This window comes from Protopterus annectens, chromosome 11.part0, assembly GCF_019279795.1.
Source record: "Protopterus annectens isolate FY-2018-M chromosome 11.part0, PAN1.0, whole genome shotgun sequence".
NCBI classification, from domain to species: Eukaryota; Metazoa; Chordata; order Ceratodontiformes; family Protopteridae; genus Protopterus; species Protopterus annectens.
In genome coordinates this window covers 482,576,285-482,598,962 of record NC_056745.1, presented here as the reverse complement: position 1 = coordinate 482,598,962, position 22,678 = coordinate 482,576,285, and the positions used below count along the sequence as shown (strand labels likewise).

At 38.4% G+C, this 22,678-nt stretch overlaps 1 protein-coding gene across 1 annotated transcript in view; it reads right to left on the bottom strand.

The window, feature by feature from the left end:
- The window catches only part of ZDHHC17 (zinc finger DHHC-type palmitoyltransferase 17), a 1,884,000-nt gene that overhangs the window by 335,868 nt on the left and 1,525,454 nt on the right, over window positions 1–22,678 (bottom strand). Inside the window, exon 14 of the mRNA XM_044087981.1 lies at window positions 17,111–17,194. Coding sequence (XP_043943916.1) covers window positions 17,111–17,194 — 84 coding nt within the window. The remainder of the gene's footprint in view (window positions 1–17,110; window positions 17,195–22,678) is intronic.

The following is a 22,678-nucleotide window of genomic DNA, read 5'->3' as shown; positions in this document are numbered from 1 at the left end:
CCTTCATAAGATCTGTGGAATAACCCTCTCGGTCTCTCAGATATAATCAGCTAAGGTTCTCTACCTCAACGTCTGGAGCAGACGTCATTTGGAAAGCCTCCGATGGAGTCACAGCAGTGGAATTCAAGACAATGACTGGACGCTCCTGCAGGAGTTCACTATCCTCAATAGAGACATCCAGAGGAGAATGGACAGTGGCTGTATCAGACCTGAGTTTTCTTTAACTTTTTCTTGTCTGACGGCTGACCCTTGGAATAGGAAGACTCCACCAAGGCACCCTGAGCCAACAGCTTAAGATGCTGGTTTGCATAGTAAATAGAAAAGGAGGAGAAGCAACTATGTAAGGTCTTGGGGACAAACGCTTGGCAGACAGAACACTGCGCAAAGTCATGGGAAGCACCCAAACAGAACAGACACTGGTCGTGATGATCTTTATGTAGAATCTGCCTCCCACACCGACATTTTCCCTTTCAGGATAACATGAAACCAACACTAAAAATGAAAGCAAAAAGATAAAGAAGAACCCCAATAGGACACTTATCTGAAAAATGTCACAGTAACCAGCACAGAAGACAGGCGTTCAGACTGATGTTCAATGATGGTGTTCAGAAAGGCGGCAAAGATGTTCTGAAGTGTGTGCATCCATACATCACCTTCATGCCCTACGTGTGATGTATGACGCTTGCAGATACTAAAGCCTTTGGTATACTGGCCAGATAATGGGCTATCCTTGGCTGGAGATCACTTACATTAGGAATATTGACACAGTGATACAAAAGGATATCTATCTGGATGCCCTTTCCCACACACTGCTCTAGTTTATGCTTGCATGTACTGATTTTTTTAAAACTTTGTCTTTCAATACATAAGGCACTATAATCGGTGATTGTAGCAATTTTGAAAATGCTGCCCTTGTCCTCTTCTCTTCTACAATATCCATTTTTCTTGCTTGTACTTTCTTAACTGCTGGTACTGGATGATCGAACATAATCACTACTACTTTATTTTCAATGCTCCTTTGCAGTTCATGTTTCCAATGCTTCTCAGGTACTTGTATGCTAAAATGTTTACACAATCTACAGGGCAGCAACCTTGCACAATGTCTTTCAGTATGCAGACTCTTCTGGGGTTAATTTCCTCAAATCTTTGGGGTTCCTTATACCATGACAGGAAGAAACTCCATTCCAAAGTCAGGGTATAGTTAAAGTTCATGAAATTAGTATTTAGTAATTTGATGATAGCCAAAAGTGCTCTTTGCAGCACCTGCAATGTGCCCAGAAATAATTTCTCCTGCAGTTCATATGGAGTTGCACATATCGGTAGCACATTTATGTATGACTGTAGATTCTTTATTAGACCTATTGTTCCTACTACTACTGGAATTGTCTAGGTATCTTTGCTTCACATTGCTCTCAATTCTACCTGCAAATCTTGACATTTCATAACTTTGTCTCTCTCTGTATGTGAGACACTAACTGCTAAAGTGCAGAAATGTCAATGATTAATACTACTACTGTTTTTTTTCATGGACTACTATCTATTTTTATCACATCTACATTTTGAATTGTTGGTAATGGGTGATCCCATGTGATGTACACTTTGTCATTCTCTATAATGCTTTGTGGTTCATGTTTCCAATGCGACTTCTATATTATAGTGTTTGCCCAATCTCCAGTGCAACAATCATGCCACATTACTCTGCCTTTCCATGTAGAGGCCCTCTGCCATCAGTGTAATCACACCCAACAACAAGGTGTTTGTTTACATTTTTTTTTTTTTTTTTTTTACAGAAGCTACATTTGTCTGTTTCTCCCACATGTTCAATGGACTTCGTAATCCAATGTCTATGTAGTCCACTATCCTGGGCTACCATTATTAATTATTAATCTTTCATCTTTTGAATTCTACTTACCTCTCCTTAAGCATTCCTGGGTTAGATCTCTAACTGCCAGCGTACTTATGGCTTTTCTACATTTCTTTCCTTCTCATCTGATCTTTATCCTTATACTCTTTCTTTTGTTTTTGGCACATTTGCTGTCTGATTTTTGTCTACTTCTGATTTGATTTCCATTCCTGCTTGACACCTGAATGCTTCTGCTAAACCAAGCAGAGAGATCATCTTAGACTTCCTTCTCCTCATCTTGTAAAACTTTCACTATGTTTGGATCTGATGATGTCAGCAGATAATTTATGCAGTCCCACGACTGCAGATCTATACATGTAATCAGTTTCAAGGAGGCCCAAACCTCCTTCAGAGTGTGGAATACATAACCTTGGTACACAATGATTTTATATATCATTTGATAAGAGTGAAACATTTTTCTTGTTTTTCTGTTTAATCCAATACCTTTTGAACTAGTCAATCACACAAAAACTAAGTTAAAATGGGAACAGCAAAAGACTGTCTTTCATATTAGTTTTAGTCTTCAGAAGTATTTCTGAGTTTTATTCACATTTAGTCATGTTTGACTGCTGATCCTTCAGTTCCCAAACATTTATACATTCCTTCCTGCTCAAGTTTCTTTATATAACATCCAATCCTTGATTAACATTTTCTTGGTACTGCAACTTTTCTGCTAAAAATGTTGCTTTTGCACATATGTCCAGACCAAATGTCAGTCTTATATCACGTCAGAAAGTTTTAACCATTTGCAATTGTGCTTTCAATTCCACATAAGATGATCTATACAGTTTTAAGTCATTCACAAAAAGTAGATGAGAAATCTTTTGCAAGTTTGTTTTCCGGGAATTACACCATAACCATTGAAATAATCTATTAAATAAGCAGCTTAATGAGATAAGGAAAGACAAAACAGTGATGACAAAGAATCACCCTAGAATATCCCTCTTTGAATTTTGTTTCCATGGGAATAATAATTTGCCCTTTGCCATGGCAAAGTGGTTTGTCACCGTTTCACAGTTAAAAATGTAATTGATCAATCCAGGATGCATCTTACACAACTGTAAGTACTCCTTTACCCATGAATGTGGGTTGCTGTCAAATGCTTTTTTGTAATCTATAGATGTCATACTTAAGATTCTTTCCCTTTTCACAATTCTCCACTATGACTTTTTTAACAACAGATCCATTGTTCCATATGATTTTCTTTTGTTACCCTTTTGTTCTACTACCATGATTGAGTTTTCTTGTAAATGACTAAACTCTGCATTAATTCTACCATATATTTTACATCACTGGAAGCAAGCTATTGGTCTATAGTTTTTAGGATGGCTTACAGATTCACTGCTGAGGAGGAGTACCGTTTTTCCTGTTGCTAACCAGGTTGGTGTCTGCTCCGGATGTGCATATAAGCAGTTCTTACTCAAGGTCAACTCTTTATCAAAAGATGTTAATACTTTCAGCCAGAAGTTAGGTACTGCATCTGGCTGGGGGTGGGGGGAGTCTAATTAGAAGATTTTTTTTTTTATTTAAATTTCTCTGGCCATTATTTCATCCCATTTTCATATCCTGTACATTTGAACTCCTTACTGTTTCTTTTAAATTTTCTATCCATTCAGCATCTTTATATTCCACGGGGTTTTCATGAATATTTCCCCAAAATGTGTGTACTACTTTTTTGGTGGCGTTTCAATTCCTTTTGCTTTGTTTCCCTTTGTATTTATCTACATATCTTCTAAGCTTTTTCTGCCTGTGCTGATACTTTTAGTTTATTATTTGCAATACTGTATGACAGATCCCTTTCTGTTCTGATCCTCTGTGTTGCTTTTATCACATCTAAGTATTTTTGTTGTTCTGTTCCCTCTTCTATATTCTTCAAAACTGACACATTGTTTTAATTGCTTTACAGTTTCCCTTATTTGATGCTTCTATGACAGCATTTTACTTCTTCCCTTCCTTTTCCTTACTGCTCTGTATTTTTGTGGTAAGACTATCTCTTCTTAGTTTAGCTTTTCATTACTGTATCCTACTTCTTCTACTTTCGGCTTTTCCCGGTTAAGGGTTGCCACAGCGGATCACCTGTCCACTCATGACTAGCAGTGGAGTTTTACAGTGTCAAGTTGCCAGCCCAGCGCCCAACCTTCCAGAGAAGGCTCACACACACACACACCTAGGGCCAATTTAGAGTGTCCAATCCACTTACAGCATGTCTTTGGGATGTGGGAGGAAACCGGAGCACCCGGAGGAAACCCATGCGACCACAGTGAGGACATGCAGACTCCACACAGAAGGCACCCCAGCCGAGGATCGAACTGGAGAACCTCTTGCTGTGAGGCGGCAACGCTAACCGCTGCACCGCCGCAGCTGCTCTACTTCTGTTATATCACATGAATTTCTGTTAATAGCCTTGATTACTCTTTTCATCTTTTTTTGCAGACTTCTAACATTTTTGGTCTTATTTACTTTCTCTAATCCATTTTATTCATCGATCTTAATATGTCTATCCATCTAGTAAATCAAGCAACTCTTCTCTTGGAGCATTTTCTTGTAAACTAAGAGCACATTTTTTGCTCATTTCCTGCTGGCATTCTATAAAAAGTTCCAGAACATCTTCCTGTAACATATCCTCTTCAGCTACATCCTATGTCATCTGCTGCTCCTCCATAAGTGAACACTATGGCTCATCATTCCACAACATTACTTGCATCAGAGTTGCCATTGTTTCCTTCTCCTTCCCTTGCATTGCAACTCCAAATGAACTTTTGTACTGGTTTGCTACTGAAGGTTCCAGAGCATCATCATGTGGCAAGTAATCAGATGCCTCCCATTCCTCTGGTTTCTCCTTAATTTGGGGACTCCTTCCATCGTGCTGTGACATTACCAGAGTTGGATTTTCTACACTTAATGCTTCACTTCCCAGGTAATCCATAACTACCGTTTCTGTTTCTTTAACTTCTCCATTACTAATCCTTTTCTTTCTTTTTTTTTTTGTATTGTGAAGTTTTCCATATCTGGATGCCTTTGCCTGCATTTATCTTCAAACACTATTGGTGCTGCTTGTTTGCACTGATTAGTTTTGCTTTCTCCTTTGCATAAATAATGCACCATATCAAATATCTTTCTTTCCCATGTCCATACTTCTTTTTCAGATGTCTTCTGCTCTGCTTCTTCTCAATTTGGGGAGTCCTTGTTCCATCACGCTGCAACACACCTGTGTTAAGACTTTCTGGACTAAATCCCTCTCTGCAGATCCCATAACTTCAGTTTTTATTTAAGTTCTACTAACTAATCTTTTGTTTTTATTTTTCTACTGTGAAATTTTCCATAATGGGGAGCCTTTGCCTGCATTTCTATTCAAATATCTTTCAAGCTGCTTTTTTATACGGATTAGTTTTGGCTTTCTCTTTTGCATAAAAATTGCACATCAGACCTATTTTTCTCTCTCATATCCAGTTCTTTTTTGAAACTTTCAAAAAATTTCTGTTTCTTTCTTAATATTTTCACACTTCTCTGTCGCTCCTTTTCCCAGGCAGCCTCAAGTTTGTCTATATAATGTTTTTCATGGATCTTTTGTATTAATGAATGCAAATATGCATTTCAAGCTTTCAATAATTTTTCTTTAGCAAGTTTTCTTTCCTCTGATTTCACTGAATCTTTCTGAATATCTTCTACCTGGAAATTCTGGGCATCTTGCATAACAACAACACATAATTCATCTTTATGGCTCTTTCTGGCCCATCAATGTTTGTGGACTGTTACTTCCTTCTATATTGGTGGGGGGACATCCACCCCTTGAGTCTGCCCTAATCCCAACTGTAGGAATGTTTGCTTATCCTGAAGATTGACACCACCATTTTTCCAGTACTAGCATCAGTGTGCATAACAGGCTTGGGCACATTTTTATCCTGAGACTTGCGCACTTAGCTGTCTTTTTCATTTTTTACCCCTCTCTCCATGACATGCACCATACAAGATACAGTCTACATATCAGCGTCATCTTGGTGATCTTGGTGACATTTTGTGAAAAGCAGGTCTATCACATTACGGTACTCAACATGAGTTGAGGATGACTTCATTTCCAGCAATAATGCTCTCCTTTTCTTGCCGATTTCATCTTCTCTACATTTGGACCCCCACCTCTCTGCTATACAGCTATCCTGTTTTACATGTATATTTATAACGTTGTGAAGGATCACATAAAAGATGACAGCCACTTCAGCAATACTACTTACAGTGCCAGCTCACTCAACCTGTCAAACATCTAAAATTGTGATTATGCAGTCTGTGTTCTGATTCTATGTAATGGCCACCATACAGCCAAAAGAGAAAATTCCATACAGTGGCCCAGGCTTATCGTCCATAATTCTTCATTCAGACAACAGGGCAGAAGTAGATGACATGCTAAAGGTAATCTTGCTTCCATTAGTCCTACAAATACTCAAGAAGCAACCGTCTTACTTAGAACACACTAAACAACTAAACAAAAGCAGCTTCCACTTCCCTTTGAAAATCTAAAAGGGCAATTATGTGCGTTAGTGTGACAGACAAAATAAATCAAACAAATCCAAGCAAAGTTCTACTTGCTCAGTTTAATTTCTCCAAGTCTTTTGGATTTGTAATATCATAACAGGAATGGACCCCATTCCTGAGTCAGGATAGGATTAAAGTTCATGAAATTAGTATTGTTTCAATCTTCGATGTTAGCCAAAAGTGCTCTTCCCAGCATCCATAACTTGCCTAGAACTGACTGCTTCTGCAATAAATACAAAATTACATATCAGTAGCATATCTAAATATCACTGCAAATTATTTTTATGAGACCCATTGCTCCTACTACTATTGGAACTGTCTCGGTATCTTTCATCTACATTGCTCAAATTTCTGCCTGCGAATCCTGGTATTTTCTTTCTCTGTATGCAACACACTGTAATCACTGGGTGTAGCAATTTCAATCATCAATGCTATTTCTGTCTTCAGTTCATGGACTACTACAACTACTTTTCTCGCATCCGTGCTGGTAATGGGTGAGCCTATGTGATATACACTTCATCATTCTCTATAATGCTTTGTGGCTTATGTTTCCAATGCTACACGGCTACTTCAATATTGTAATGTTTGCACAATCCTTAATGCAACAGTCTTGCCACATTATTAAGCCTTTCAGTACACAGTCCCTCTGCCATTAGTGTATCACACCCGGCAACAAGATGTGCAACCGTTTCCAGTTCTGTTTTATAGAACCTGTATTTGTCTGTTTCTCCCACATGTTCAATGGACTTTTTAAACCAACTTGTAAGTAATCCTCTGTCCTGGGCTGCCAATATTAACCTTCCATCTTTTGGTTTAAATTCACCTCTCCTTAACCATCCCTACTTCAAATCCTTATGCCTTTTCCACATTTCTTGCACTTTCATCTGATCCTTCTCCTTAAATTATTTCTTTTGCTTTCTGGCACATTTAGGTGCTGCCTAAATTTTGTCTACTTCTGGTTTGATTTCCATTTCCACTTGACACCAGTATGTTTCTGCTGAACTAAGCAGAGAGGACTTCCTCATGTTTTAAAACCTTTACTATGTTTGGATCTGACAAACTCAATTGATATGTATGCAGTCCCATGACTGCAGATCTATACATGCAAACAATTTCAAGGAAGCCAATACTTCTTCAGAACGAGGGATATATAATCTTGGTATACAGTGATTTTTATATATCATTTGATAAGCGTGAAGCATTTTATCTTGTTTTTCTAACTATTCCAATACCATGTGGAGACAGTCAATCACAACAAAACTAAGTTAAAACAGAAGAGCAAGCTGGTTTATAGCTTGAACTTTGTTTTTAGATGTCAAGGCTGTTTTCATTATTAGTTTTAATCTTCTGAAATATTCCTTACTGAGACTTACCTGCATCTGTTCAAGTTTTATTGCCCATCCTTCATTAATTCCCAAATAGTTATACACTCTTTCCTTCTCAAATTCCTTTATTGTATTTATTTATTTTACTTTACATTTGTTAACTGGGATAGTCCGACTGGATACATGTCCATTTTCAGTGGAGGCCCAGGGAGAAAAGCTCCAAATCACAGACACAAGCAAAAACAGTAATAAGCACAGCACAGTACAAAAAGAATAGCAACTACAGAGGTGATACATTATTCAAGAGTCTGTTTAAGATACTGTAGGAATTATCTTCACATAGGAAAAAACATAAGAATTTAACAGTTTTTCATAAATTATGGGACTAGAGTACACAGCACATACTTAAAACAGCGCTATGGAATATACAGTTTGCAGTACAGCATTTTGCATGCAGAGGGATGTGTATGTGCAAAGTATGTTCAAACTTTTGTACAGTGACACCTATTGTGAAGCCTCCCTCAATTAAGTGAATATTGCATATCAGAAGATAGACTGTGACTTATTTGATATGTTAACACAAGTTCAGAGTAATACTGACGAATACAATTATATGACAAATGAATCCCCCAAAACACCAGTAATTTTCAGGGTACCTAAGATCCATAAGGATCTATCTAATTCACCTTTACATCCTATAGTGGATTCAGGATGGTCCAAGACCAGCTATATTGCAAAATACTTGGACAACCAACTTAAAGATAAGGTTTTGAAAATTCCCCATATTTGCCTTGATTCTTGGCACTTTTTAGACAAGTGTAATGATCTAATGTCTTCGGGGGAAAGTATTATATTTTTGACCATAGATGTTAGAGAGTTATTTAGTTACATTCCACATGACATCGGATTGGAATGGTTCTCAGACTTTTTATTTGAGGAATTGGGCATGGAACAAGACAGCATTAATATATATACACAAACAAAATTAATGGATATTGTGTTGAAAAATAATTATATTTATTATGAAGGACATTATTTCAAACAGCTATTTGGCGTTGCCATGGGGTCTGCGTTTGGTCCACTATTTGCAAATATAGTGATGGCATGGTGGAAAAGATGTTTCTTGTTTCCTTCCTTATATTTTACCAACATTTTCCTGTATCTTCGGTATCTGAATTTGTTTGTAGCATGGAGGGGTCCTTCAGAGGGTATTACACAGTTTATTGATTATATAAATCAAAGTTCCAATTTTCTTAAATTTACATATACTGGTAGTATGGATAAAATACCCTATTTGGATGTAATGATACAAAAATCGGATAATGGGCAGTTGAAATCTACTTTTATAGGAAGCCCACCCACTCGAACACCATTTTACAAGTAGTCATCCTATGCACGTTAAATGAGGTATAGTGAAGGGCCAATTAGTACGAGCAGCCCGCATGGTTTCTAACTATGAGGCTTTCTTAAAAGAATGTGACACTATGGGTCAGATGTTTTTGGACAGAGGACATAGTCTTGTATATAATATTAAACAGGAGGCTATTGGAAAATGTCAAAATGGCTTTTATATGCCTATTTTGAACAGTTTGGGGAGGGGGACATCCTCTGCCCGTACAACTTGAAGTGTTAGGTCTTTGGTTGAGTATAGTAATGTAGGGGAAAATACTGATCCAGTGTCCTATGGTAAAGAAGAAACAGACAACAGTATACATTCCCGGGATGTTCCCAGTGTCCATTTGTATCTACTTTTTCCAGTGAAAGTTATATTGTACAGGATATTATAAACAAGAACTGGCGTATTTTGTTGAGCAAACCAACTATGGCTGATACTTTTGGTAGGCATCCTAAGTTTGTTTTCAGGAAGGGTAGAAATATTAAAGGTCTTTTGAAACAACCAATAAGTAGGGGTATAGAAGGAAAAAATGAAACCCTGTGGAATGTGTCAATGTAATTTTATTCTACCAACATCAAGTATTATTATACGTGATAAGAGGATTAATCTAAAAGGAAAATTCAGTTGTTATACCCATGCAGTTGTGTATGCTGCTATGTGCACAAAGTGTCCAGCCTTTTATACAGGCAAAACGCAAAGTATATTGGCACAATGGATCTATGAGCATGGGTTTGAAATACGCCAATGTGATGAAAAAAATCCCTTATATAGACACGTAAAAATTTTCCCTGACCACTTATTTAAATTTGTGGTGCTACAGCAGGTGAAATGTGGGGATAGAGGGAGACCCTGGAAGTTGTTTCTTGAAGCGAAAGAAACCTGGTGGCAAGTACTTCTTAATGCTTACTCTCCACCAGGGTTAAATGTAGTGTCCATTTCTAGTAAGTTAAAATTAAAAGTTTATGACAGGTGAGATTTTTCCTCTGTTCCTGGATTAGGTCTTACAACTTAGTAGCTGGAGCAGGTAATTTCATATGTACTTTCATATTTTCACATTTTTATATTTTCAAATTTTTATGCTTATATTTTTATGTTATGTAAGCTTGGATCAGATATAAATGTTCATCCCAGAGCACATACATATATATTTTTTATAACATGTATTACATATACTTTATTAGTTTAGGTATTTTCAATAATTTCATTGATCGGTATTAATTGGTATTAATTGATTTTGGTAGGGTGTGATATAAAAATGCTTGGATTTGCTTAACTTGCCTGAAGAAGTTTAGTGACGTTCACCAGACGAAAGCGCTTACCAATTGTGTTATTTGGAATAAAACTCTTGGATTTTACTTGTGGATTCCAGCCTGTGTGATTTCAGTTTTTGGGTTCAATTCCCAAATAGTTATACACTCCTTCCTTCTCAAATTCCTTTATTTTATTGTATTTTACATTTGTTAACCGAGATAGTCCGACTGGATACATGGCCATTTTCAGGGGAGGCCCAGGGAGAAAAGCTCCAAATCACAGATACAAGCAAAAACAGTAATAAGCATAGCAGAGTATGAAAGAATAGCAACTACAGTGGTGATACATTATTCAAGAGTCTGTTAACTAAGACAGTGTAGGAATTATCTTCACATAGGTAAAACATAAGAATTTAACAGTTTTTCATAAATTATATGACTAGAAAAACAGTACATACTTAAAACAGTGCTAATGAATATACAGTTTGCAATATAGCATTTTTCTACATAGTTAAATATTAAGTAGTATCCTACAGCTATTGGCAAAGAGAGCATTAGTTAAGAGAATAAAACTGGCAGGGTATCTATGGAGATTAATCTGGATTAGTGCAGGGGCAGAGCCAGTGTTTTTTTTAAATATTGTTTAAGGCCTTTTTTAAAGAGATTGAGAGAGGGTTCAAGTGTAAGGTTGGCTGGGAGTAAGTTCCAGGTTTTGCCAACAAAGCTGGTAAATAGTGAGTCTCCAGCCCAATTACTAGCTCTTAGTGTTTGGACTATTAGTTTGTTAGATGAGCAGAGTGGCCTTGGGTGACAGTAGGGTTTTATAACGTTTCTAAGGGCAGGAGTTTTTTCTGGGTGTGTGAGAATTTTGTGCGCAACTATGAGCTGGTTGAACTGAAGTAGGTTAGGGAACTCTAACCACCCTTGAAGCTCAAGGTTTTGACAATGGTGGGTCCTGTATGTAGAGTTGGTAGCAAATCCAGCTATATGGTTATAACTACAGGTGAGTTTTTTAATTTCTGTCTTATTCAAGTTAGAGAGTATAAGGGAAGCATATAGCAGGCTAGAAAATAGATGAGAGCGGGCTATGGTGATACGGGCTAGTGGGGTTAGAAAAGGTTAATTTCTGTATAGTGAGCCAAGCTTTTGGTTAACAGCCCTGATGGTTTTATTTACATGCAAATCAAATTTGAGACTGTTGTCAACTATAATACCCAACAGCTTAGTGCTGATGTCTGAGAGAATACAGGTACCATTGTTGGAAGATATGGAGAAAGAGTGAGTAAATGATCGACTGGTAGGGGTGAAAAGTGGTAATTTAGTTTTGTTAGGGTTTAAGAGCAAGCATTTATTAGCTAACCAGGTTTTAATTGTATTAAATGTAGTTTGGGTTACGTTTTGGAGGTTGGATGGGGTGTAGGCTGAACAGATACGAGTGGAGTCATCGGCATATTGGATGCAGGTGGCTTCTGGGATGGCATGAAGGTTTATAAATGAAAATGGAAAAAAGCAGGGGACCTAAGATGGAGCCCTGAGGGACTCCAAGGGGGAGAGGTAACGTGCAGACAGTCTGTCCTGCACAGAACTGCTTGTTTTCTTCCACGCAGATAGGATGTAAACCATTGAATAGCATGTCTGTCCAGGGATATGCCTTTTAGAGAGTGGATTAGTAATTGATGGTTGACCATATCAAAAGCCTTTGACAGGTCTAGAAAGAGGGCTGAGGAGAGCAAATTAGAATTCCGGATTAGGTTAATAGCATTAGTAAAGGAAAGTAGGGCAGTTGTGGTACTATGAAGTGGCCTGAAACCATGGTGAGAATTGGCCAGTAGGTTTATATCACATTCCTGTCCCAGATTGATATTTTCTTGGTACTCCAATTTTCCTGCTTTAAATGCTGCTTTTGCACATTTATCAAGACCAAATGTCATTCTTATATCACCTGAGAAAGTTTCAACCACTCGCAGTTGTGCTTTCAACTCCTCATCTGATAAGCTATATCGTTTTAAGTCATCCACAGAAAGAAAATGAGATGTGTTTACAGTTGGATGATTTTTGGGTTAAGGGCAATATAAAACAACAGCAGTAACAATCCCTCTTTGAACTTTTATCCCTGGGATAATAATTTGCCTTTTGTCATGAATTAATTGTAAAGTGGTTTGCCACTGTTTCATGGTCACTGTATTGTAATTGATCAAAGTAGGATACATTATTTTTTTTTAATGTAGGCTGTATTTTGTATACCTGTATGCATTCCTTTATCCATGAAATGTGGGATGCTCTCAAATGGCTTTTTGTAATTTATCCATGCCATACTTAAATTCTTCCCATTTTTACAATTCTCCATTTTGACTTTACTTCGCAACAAAAGATTCTTTGTTCTACATGTCTTTCTTTTGTTACCCTTTTGTTCTACTGCCATGATTGAGTTTTCTTCTAAATGACTATAAACTCTATCGGCATCAAGCCCAGTATATAGTTTGTACATCATCGGAAGGCAAATTACCGGTCTATAGTTTTTAGGGTGACCTGCAGGCTCACTCTTAAGGAGTAGTATAGTTTTCCTGTTGTTAACCATGTTGGTATCTGTTTGGGATGAGCATATAAGTAATTCCTAGTCAAGGCCAAAAAATTGTGTAAGGATGTTAATACTTTTAGCCAGAAGTTAGGTACAGCATCTGGGTCTGGGATTTTCCAGTTAGGAGTTTTTAATTTTGTTTCAATTTCTCTAGCCATTACTTCATCCCATTTCATATCATGTACATTTGAACTTCTGTTTCTTTTGCTTCTTTTATCCAGTCAGCATCTTTATGTTCCACAGGGTCTTCATCAATAGTTCTCCAAAATGTGTCTTCTTTTCTGGTGGTGTTTCTGTAACATTCGCTTTGCTTCCCACCTCTCAATAAATTTTTTTGGTCATTTATTTATTTTTTTTACTTATGTTTATCTGCATAAAGTTTTTCTGTATGTGACAACATTGGAGTTTTTGATTTCCAATAGTGTACCATACACCCTGGTCTATTCTCATACTGCTTGTTGCTTTTATCATGTCTATCCTTCCATGTATTTTTGATCTGTTCCCTCGTCTATCCTTCCATGTATTTTTGATCTGTTTCCTCTTCTAACAGTGACACTTCTCGTCTTAACTGCTTTGCAGTTTTCTCTGTTTGATGCTTCCAGGATAGCGTTTCTTCTCGTCATTTCCCTTACTGCTCTGCATTTTTGTAGTAAGACTGTTATTAATTTAGCTGCACAGTAATATTCCTAATTACTTCTGTTATATCGCATGAATTTCCGTTAACAATCTTGATTACTGTGCTCATTTGTGACATTTAATATTTTGGGTCTTATCTACTTTCTGTAACCTGTTTCTTTCATTGATCTTAATATGTCTATCCATATTTTATGAAATCAAGCAACGTTTCCCTGAGATCACTTTCTTCTAAACTGAGGGCACATTGTTTGTTCTCAGTTTCCTGCTGGCATTCTACAGAAAGTTCCAGAGCACCTTCCTGTGACATAGTCTCTTCAGGTGCATCCTGTGTCATCTGTTGCTCTTTCTTATAGGAACACATTGGCCTATCATTCCACAACACTGACTGCAGAGTTGCCATTGTTTCCTGCTCCTTCCCCTGATGTGCAACTCCAACTGAACTTTTGTACTGGATTCCTACTGAAGGCACTAAATCATCTTCATGTAGCAAGTGATCAGATGCTTCCCATTCCACCTGCTTCTCCTTAATTTGGGGACTCATTATACCATCATGCTGTAACATTATCAGAGTTGGATTTTATACACTACATCCTTCACTTTGCAGGTAGTCCATAAGTTCAGTTTCTGCTTCTTAAATTTCTCCCATTACTAATACTCTTGTCAACTTTCCACCTTTGTTTTCTTATTTTTTGTACTGCAAAATTTTCCAGATCTGGATATCTTTGGCTGTATTTCTCTTCAAATATAATCAAATGTCAATAAATAAAAAATCATCTTTGGTGCTGCTTTTTTTATACTGATTAGGCTTCCTTTCTCCTTTACATAAATATTGCACCATATTAAATTTATTTTCCTTTCCCATGTCTATTTCTTCTTCAGATGTCTCCTGCTCCAACAATTTCTCCTTAATTTGAGGACTCATTGTTCCACCATGCTGAGACCTTAGTTAGACTTTCTAGACTAAATCCGTAACTTTGCAGGTATAACTTCAGCTTCTATTTATTTAACAATTTCTTTACTAATCTTCTGTTCTATGTTCCCACTTTGTGATCTTATTTTTTGTACTGTGAAATGTTCTGTATCTGGATTCCTCTGCCTGTACTTCCCTTCAAATATCTTTGGAGTTGCCTTTTCTGTATTGATTAGTTTGGCTTTCTTCTTTGCATAAATATTGCACCATGTTTCTTTTTCATATCTTTGAAAAATCCCTGGGTTTTGTTCTTTATATTTTCTAACTTCTTCTGTCACTTCATTTTTGAGCAGCCCAAAGATTCTTTGTCTATGCGCTGTTTTTCATGGATCTGTTGTATTAATGAACACAAACCTGCATTTGAGGCTTTTGACAGTTTTTCTTGTCCAAGTATTTTTCTTCCCTCTAGCTTCTCTCAATCTTTTTGAATATCTTCCATCTGGAAATTCTGGGCTTCTTGCATTATAGTAATGATACATCATTTCTTCCTTATCCTCAATAGTTCACTATCATTCTTATGGTTCTTTTTTGACCTGTCAGTTGTTGTGGACTACTACTTCCTTCTACAACAGGGGACTATATCCTACCACTGAGCCTGGCCTAACCCCATTGTAGGGGCATCTCCATGTTATGAGCATTATACACTGTCATTTTACCAGTCCTGCAGCAGTGCACCCAACAGGACTGGGCACTTTTCATCCTGGTACTTGTGTATCAAACTGTCTCTTTTATTTTTTTAACCTGCTTCTGTCTATGAAATATGCTACATGAAATACAGTCTATACATCAGGGTCATCTTGATGAAATTTTTTTCCCCTAACACCTTTATTGAATTATCACTTGTGACATAGGCAAATTTACATTCATATAAAAATAATCACACTATAATTAACATAACAAACATTTTACTTTACATATACTCCTATATATCATACAACATAAGCAACGTTACATAAATTATGCAATTCCTGCCTTTTTTTTAAAACAAGAAACATCTTTATTAAACCATCACTTACTACATACGCAATCATACAGTTATATAAATGAAAACAAACCACACCGACACAATCCTAGTTGCAACCATTTTACATCACAAACCATGCTGACACACTTCCAGCTGCAAATATTATACATCACTTATAATCTACCCAATTTTTTTCAGTCAAACATTACACAGCTCATTTAAGTCCTGCTGCCCTTTAAGCATTATTCCTTCCTTGTACGTACTGTTCCCACCATTCCCATTTTCCCTATGTAGTTTGCTCCTACCCTTTTCTAAAAATCTCAATTCCAGTTGTTTTATCTCTGTCACTATATTCACTGCTTCTAGTACAGTTGGTTTAGATTTTGATGTCCATTTTCTAATAACTGCTTTTTTGGCAGCGCAGCCACCATTATTAGACACAGCAAGGCTTTACCATGTCTAGGCAATTCCGATTCTGTATCACAGCTCAGAAAAATCATCTTGTTTTGGTGAGATTTTGTGAAAACAAGATCTACCACATGAAGGCACTCAAACAGACTTGAGGATGAATTCAGTGCCAGCAATACTATTCTCCTTTCTTACTGAAGACACTCAGTGTTGCTAAAAATCTCTTAAGACACTGACTGCCTTGCTCAAAGAATTTGAAAGAGCACCATACCCTTATGCAGAACTTATAAATGGATGGACAAACAGAAAAGGTCTACTCAGATAGATAAAGGACAAAGCACCAAAAAAGATTTGTTAGTTAGCAGACCAAATCTGGGGAAATGTCACTTTACTTACGAATGAAATACATAGTGGGAGGTGGAACTAATGCAAATCAAAGATGACAGTTAAATGTAAAAGGATGCCTTAGTGCATCCTGAGGGCAGCAGAACTGAGGGCAAGTCATTCCACCATTCTATTATACAACCAGCGCAGCAGATTTAAATAGGGTACAAAGCAAACTAAGAAGGACAATAAAGAGATTATACATTGACATTATAAGGGCTGGAATTCTACTCAGAGAAGACTAGATGGGAAGGAGGTGTTAATAATGAAAACACTGACTGCACTGGAGTGAAAATAAGCTAAAGGACAGCTATACAAAAAGCCTTTATTCACAGAGACAGTGGCTGATTCCTGGAAAAGGGTGTAAGATGGTAGCTGGGTGAGAATCAATGGAGGACTTCAGGAATGCATGAAACAAATGGAGAGGTGACCATCTAGATGGGGGAGTTGCAAACTATGGACAGACAGGAATGACAATCAGTCTCCCTCTGTTACCACTACTCTACATGCTGCATTACAGATAACATGGAAGGAAATATTGTTCACTCTTGTAGTACAGCAAATCTGGATTGCTGAATTCTTGTTAAATATCCAAATTAATCAGGCCTGTATCAAACTGCAGGATACTGAAAATGCTTGAATGCACACTAGCAAGTCAGCTCCCAACATTTCTGATGAAACTTCATCACAAGCTTAAGTTAAAAAAAATATTCAGACTGTTGTGTCAGATAAAAAAAAATATGCTGAGAAAAAGTAAGAATGTACTTACATGAGATGCATCCATATAGCATCCAGCAGATCATACACAGCAGAAAAAAGAGATAGCCCATGAAATAGCGATGATTGCCAGCCCCTAAGTGTAAATCAAAAAGGTAAACATCAGACAAGTTACTTGTCATTCCAGAACACCTACAAGAGGCCTCTTCAGAACTTATTTTTGCTCCCATTCCAGTGTATGTGTACGGACAGGAAACATGTTCTGGACTTAGAAAGATGTGCTCAGATTCTGTGTCATGCACTGAGCAAGCAAAGTATAAAAGGATAGAGAAATAAGAACACAAGAAAATAAAATTATGTTTCAAGTCACAAGACCACAGACCACACAATCTACAAAATATAAATAAATACGTATATACAATGCACACAAATGAAAACACTACTGACAAAGTAATAACTTATACATACATACATATAAACTCTAAATAAAAGCAACCCACCAATTAAGAAAAAAAGTCACCCAACATCTTTGCCCCACCCACCTCCCTTCAAACTTATTAAAATATACTAAGTCAACAATCACATAACCATGGGGAAGTCAGCAGACCCAACAACTGTGCTATTTCACAATAGAACTTAATCTTTGACTGAAAAGGCAGCCCTGGCCTTCAGTACAGAAGGTCTTCACTATTAAGCACTTTCTATCATGGTGCTTTGTTTCAGATGGTTTTTGATGGTAGCGTATTCACTGAAACATGCTTCAAGTTGTATACTTACCTGACTTACATAGAAATGTATACACAAAAGCTGAACAGAGACGCCATTCAGACAAAGGGAAAAAGATAAAGCATCCCTGAACACAGAGGCTACTCAGACAAAGGGAAAAAGTGGAAGCATCCCTGCACATAAACTGAAATGGTGTGCACTTATTTGTTACACCTGATTACGGACACTTTCTATAGCAGGTAACTGTTGGGAAGAATCCCAACAAGTAAAATTTAAGCTTTCCTGGGAGGTCAGAGACAGAGGAAAGCCAAACCAGAATAGCTAAAATGGCCAAACACTGAAAAAAGATAAACTAAAGGAGGCTCAGCTCTGGAATCACAGGCCAAATACTAATGCTCATAAACAGTGAGAATCACTGAGGCAAGAATGCCTGCAAAATGCACAAGTTTTCTAAAACAAGCAATAGCAGCAGTAATCCCTACGGCTAAGTGGACCTTAATGGCTGCATTCTGCAATGGGCAACTCTTCTGATGGCATAAGGAAAGGCTTAGTAATTTGCTTAGGATTTGTTGGCCACTGCAAGCCCTTCACATGGATCAAAGTGTGGTGTGTCTCCCTGAAAAAACTGCATTAAATTCACTTAAAACCTGGAATGATGGTGCACATCCTTGGTGAGAACGGTTGTCTGTTCGCTGTTCTCTTCCTAGATTCTGTAACCTCCTCCTTCCTAGATTCTGTAACCTCCTCCACAATAAAAATAAATAAATAAATAAATAAATAAGAAAACAGTTTGATGAATGCACTGATTTAAGGAGAGTTTTGAAAGCAAAGTTTGTTAGTTCAAAGACTCCTGATCCTTGTAAAAAAGAAATGGAGTCTTAAATGACAAGCGGCAACACTCAAAGATTCTGCAAGCAGATGTTATGGACGTAAAGTGCGGCATCTTCCAGGAAATGAGCCAACCAACCAGCCAGACTGACCTGAGAACAGGTAGACTGTCAATAATGAAGTGCTAGTGATAACGAGATCAAATATTCTTCATTGCAGAGCAAAGATAACAAATCCATTTCAAGAACTGCTTAACTATCCAGTGTCAGGCCAGTTTTACCCTCCACAAGATTGGGATGAGTTGAGATAGGAGCAACATGTACTATGATGGTGAATAACTTAGACTCAAGACATACAAATGTCTCAGAAGCTGGGACTACCTGCAAACTAATCAAAAGAGAAAGCACAAGATACCTCACTGCCCAAGCATGTCTGAAGAGCATATGGCTTTTTCGTGGTTTAAGTCACCTTTCAGAACTCCACTGCAAAGTCTAGGAGATACAAAGGGTCAAAATGAGGAGCAAAGCACTGAGCTGAAGCCAGGTGTCATCTCAAGTGAGGGGGAAATCCTGGACTTGAACGGTTTCCTGTACTGCCAAAGAAATAAGAGCCTGAAACCTGGTCTTTCTTAGCTACTACAGGGTAACCAGAAAAGAATCTTCCTTTTCAGAATTTTGCAATGTACTGAATTAGAATGAATGGCGGAAAGGTGATGCACAATCTTTCCTTATACTAAAGGTATAATAGATCAACAATCAATTCTCCTTTGGTCTGCTACAGTAAGTCAAGGAGAGGACCACATTCTGCAGTATGGCAGTGTGATCTTCGGGGTATCCCTCTCTTGAAAGACCATGATCACATGGGATTCATTTATCCTCAGCTTCCAGAGAGAGCTCGAAATGTGGTTCTGGCATGCTCAGTATATTCAATTCCCAAAGGATATGAACAGCTGTCACAGTGATGCCCCATTATAAAGCCCACTGGAAGACCACAACTGTTTCTCAGTACTGGTATGACTACAAAACAACATGCCTGCTCAAGTACCACACTGCAGCCTGCTTCTTACCTGACCAAAGAAAGGACCACCATCAATGCTGGTTTATGTGGTGCCCTTAATCCTTGGGGTCTACCATCCCCCAATAAGGAAGACGTCTAGGTGAGTTCCAATAAGAAAGAAGACCAGGTGAGTTTTCCTTCCCACTAGAAAAATGGCAGTCATTAGGATCTGTGAACTGTTCAGCTGCAGGCAAGGTTAATAATCAGACTGGTGGAGATTAGTGACCATGCTTAAACCTGGTAACAAGGACAGTTTAAGTATACTAAGGTGCATATAAACAAGCATCACTGCAATAAATAAAACAATTAAAACATGAACAGAACATTACTAGAAAGTGATACATAAAACTGTAGAAAATAATGGTACAGCATACGCTGGCGCTAGGCTTAAAATGAACCCCGGGTAGATAGCCTAGTAATCTCCTATGAAGAGATAGGTTTTCAGGGACCTTTTAAAATTTGCCAAGGTGGGGAATTCCCTCACTCAATGGAAGGAGGAGGTTCCAAAGACATGCTGTCTGATGTCAAAAGGAATAAGAACCTGATAACCCCCTCACTAGGCTGGATGAGGAGAAGGTCACAGTCAGCTGCCTGTCAGGTGCCATGATCCATCAGATCACACACACACTCAAGTCTCTCAGCAACAAGTACCATTATGACTCTGTCATAGTCTATGCTTGAGTGAATGACTTGAGATGTACCTCACAGGACTATATGAAGAGACATATGACTGAGCTCTTAGATTATGTGTCCCAGGTAGGTATGTCCCTAGCCCTAAGCAGCATTCTACCTTCACTCAGGATGATGTCTCAATATAAACAAAAAATGATCGACTTCAATAATCGGCTTAGCTTCTGGTGTCAATCCGGGGGGATCCAGTATCTGCCAGCCTGGGAAGATATGGTCGACAGACCACACTACTTTGCCAGACATGGTCTTCACTGGTCACCTCATGGCTTTTGGTTACTGCAAGGCTACTTGCCTCCTCCATAGTTCCTTTTTTAGGCAAAGTTGTAATAAAATTCCTGATGTAAACAAATCCAGTAGAGATAAACTCAAGGTTCTACTGCTTAATACTAGGAGTCTAAATTTGAAACTGCACTCTCTGAAAGCACTCCTTACTTTGGAAGATGCCGATCTCTGTTCAGTCATGCAGATACGGCTTAAGGCCGCATACAGCACCCCGGCCATGCAAGGCTACAATGCCTTCCACATGTTCAGACATCAAAACGAGCATGAAAGAACCAATGGCAGAGGTGTATCCATTTTCATTAAAGACAAATACGCCTCAAGACTGGTCAAACAATACGACTCCCTAGAGCTACTCCAAGTCCAACTAACTGTAGGTAAATCCCCCTTCTGTGTCATTTGCTACAGGTCCCCCACCATGAATTATGACAACCACACCGCTACCTGGACCTTCTTGAGTCAGTCACTATACAGTCAAACACCTGTGTCATGGGCGATTTCAACTATCCTTCCATCGACTGGGAGTTGCATATGAGCATAAATACGCTCACCCAAAGGTTCCTGGATTTTGTTAAGACAAATGCTCTGGAAAAAAATAGTCTGCACCCCCACAAGGGGGCTGAGTGTCTTAGACTTGCTACTCACCAACATAAGGGGTCTCTGCACTACCCCCTGTGTGTTGCCCTCCCTGGTGAGGTCTAATGTCTCATTCAAAGTAATGATCATACCTGACCCACCCTCAAGAACAAAATGGATGAAAATTTTCTCCAAAGTAAACTACAGCCTTCCAAGCGATGGCATAAACAGTTTCAAACTCCCTGGAACCATTGTCAACAATGACTTCTATACAGAAGTGTACACAAATTACCTGTATAAACACCTATACAAACGTATAGACTCGGCTGTACCTGAACGGATTAAAACAAGAGTCTCACAAAAAAAAAAAATAGGTTATACAATAAGAGGAAGAAACTAATGTCGAAGAACAAGAGGGAGCTGACTCAGCAGAGGAAGGACACCCTCCACAGCTTGAGCAAGCAAATCAGATATCTTGCGAAGTCCCCCTAAAACCAATTACGAAGCTACACTAGCATCCCTAACTAAGGCTAATCACAAGGCATTCTTTAGCTAGATCAGAAATCTAAAAGGGAAGGCCCAGCTTTGTGCCAAACTTGTAGTGGATAAAACCACTCACACTAACACTGAGGACATTACCAACCTGCTAGCAGACAGATTTGGCACAAACTTCACTCCCTGTTCCCACTAGACATACCCCAAAGCATACCTGTCACCAGTCCTCTTATCTAGTATCTCCACAGAGTAGGTCATAACTGTACTCTCCATGGCCAAAAACACAGCCTCTATGGGACCGGATAACATCCCAGGCTGCCTACTAAATGGTCTGAAGCAGGACCTAGTGGAACCAATTGGCACTCTCTTCAACCACAGTCTAAAATTGGCTTTGTCCCAGCAGAGTGAGAAACAGCAACAGTAATTCCCTTGGACAAAGGGGGTTCATCAACCGACCCTTGGAACTACAGACCCATCAGCCTTATCTGTAAGACCACAGATAGAATCATCATGGATCTTATCAACAGACATAGGTGACCTTCAAACGCTTGACCTGACCCAATTTGGCTTCATTAAGCATAGATCATGCTTATTAAACTTGGTGGACTTCGAGAATGTCACCAAAGCCCTAGATGGAGGCAAAACAGTACATACTGCCCATCTTGACATAGCCAAAGCTTTTGACACATTGACAAACTCACCCAGCTGGGAATTAACTTATATGTCACTAGATGGGTAACCAACCTGGCTTACCGAGAGAACACATTCAGTCAAAGTTGGGGATTCCACCTCTAACAGCACACCAGTTACCAGTAGTGTACCACAATGACCTGTGCTGGGCCACCTATTGTTTGGGATCAATAAGTCCAGGTGAAAACAGATGGCCTGTGGCTTGCCAGGTTCACAGATGACTGCAAACTGGGTGCAATCATTGAGTCCCCCAACGATGCTGACATGCTACAAAAAGGGC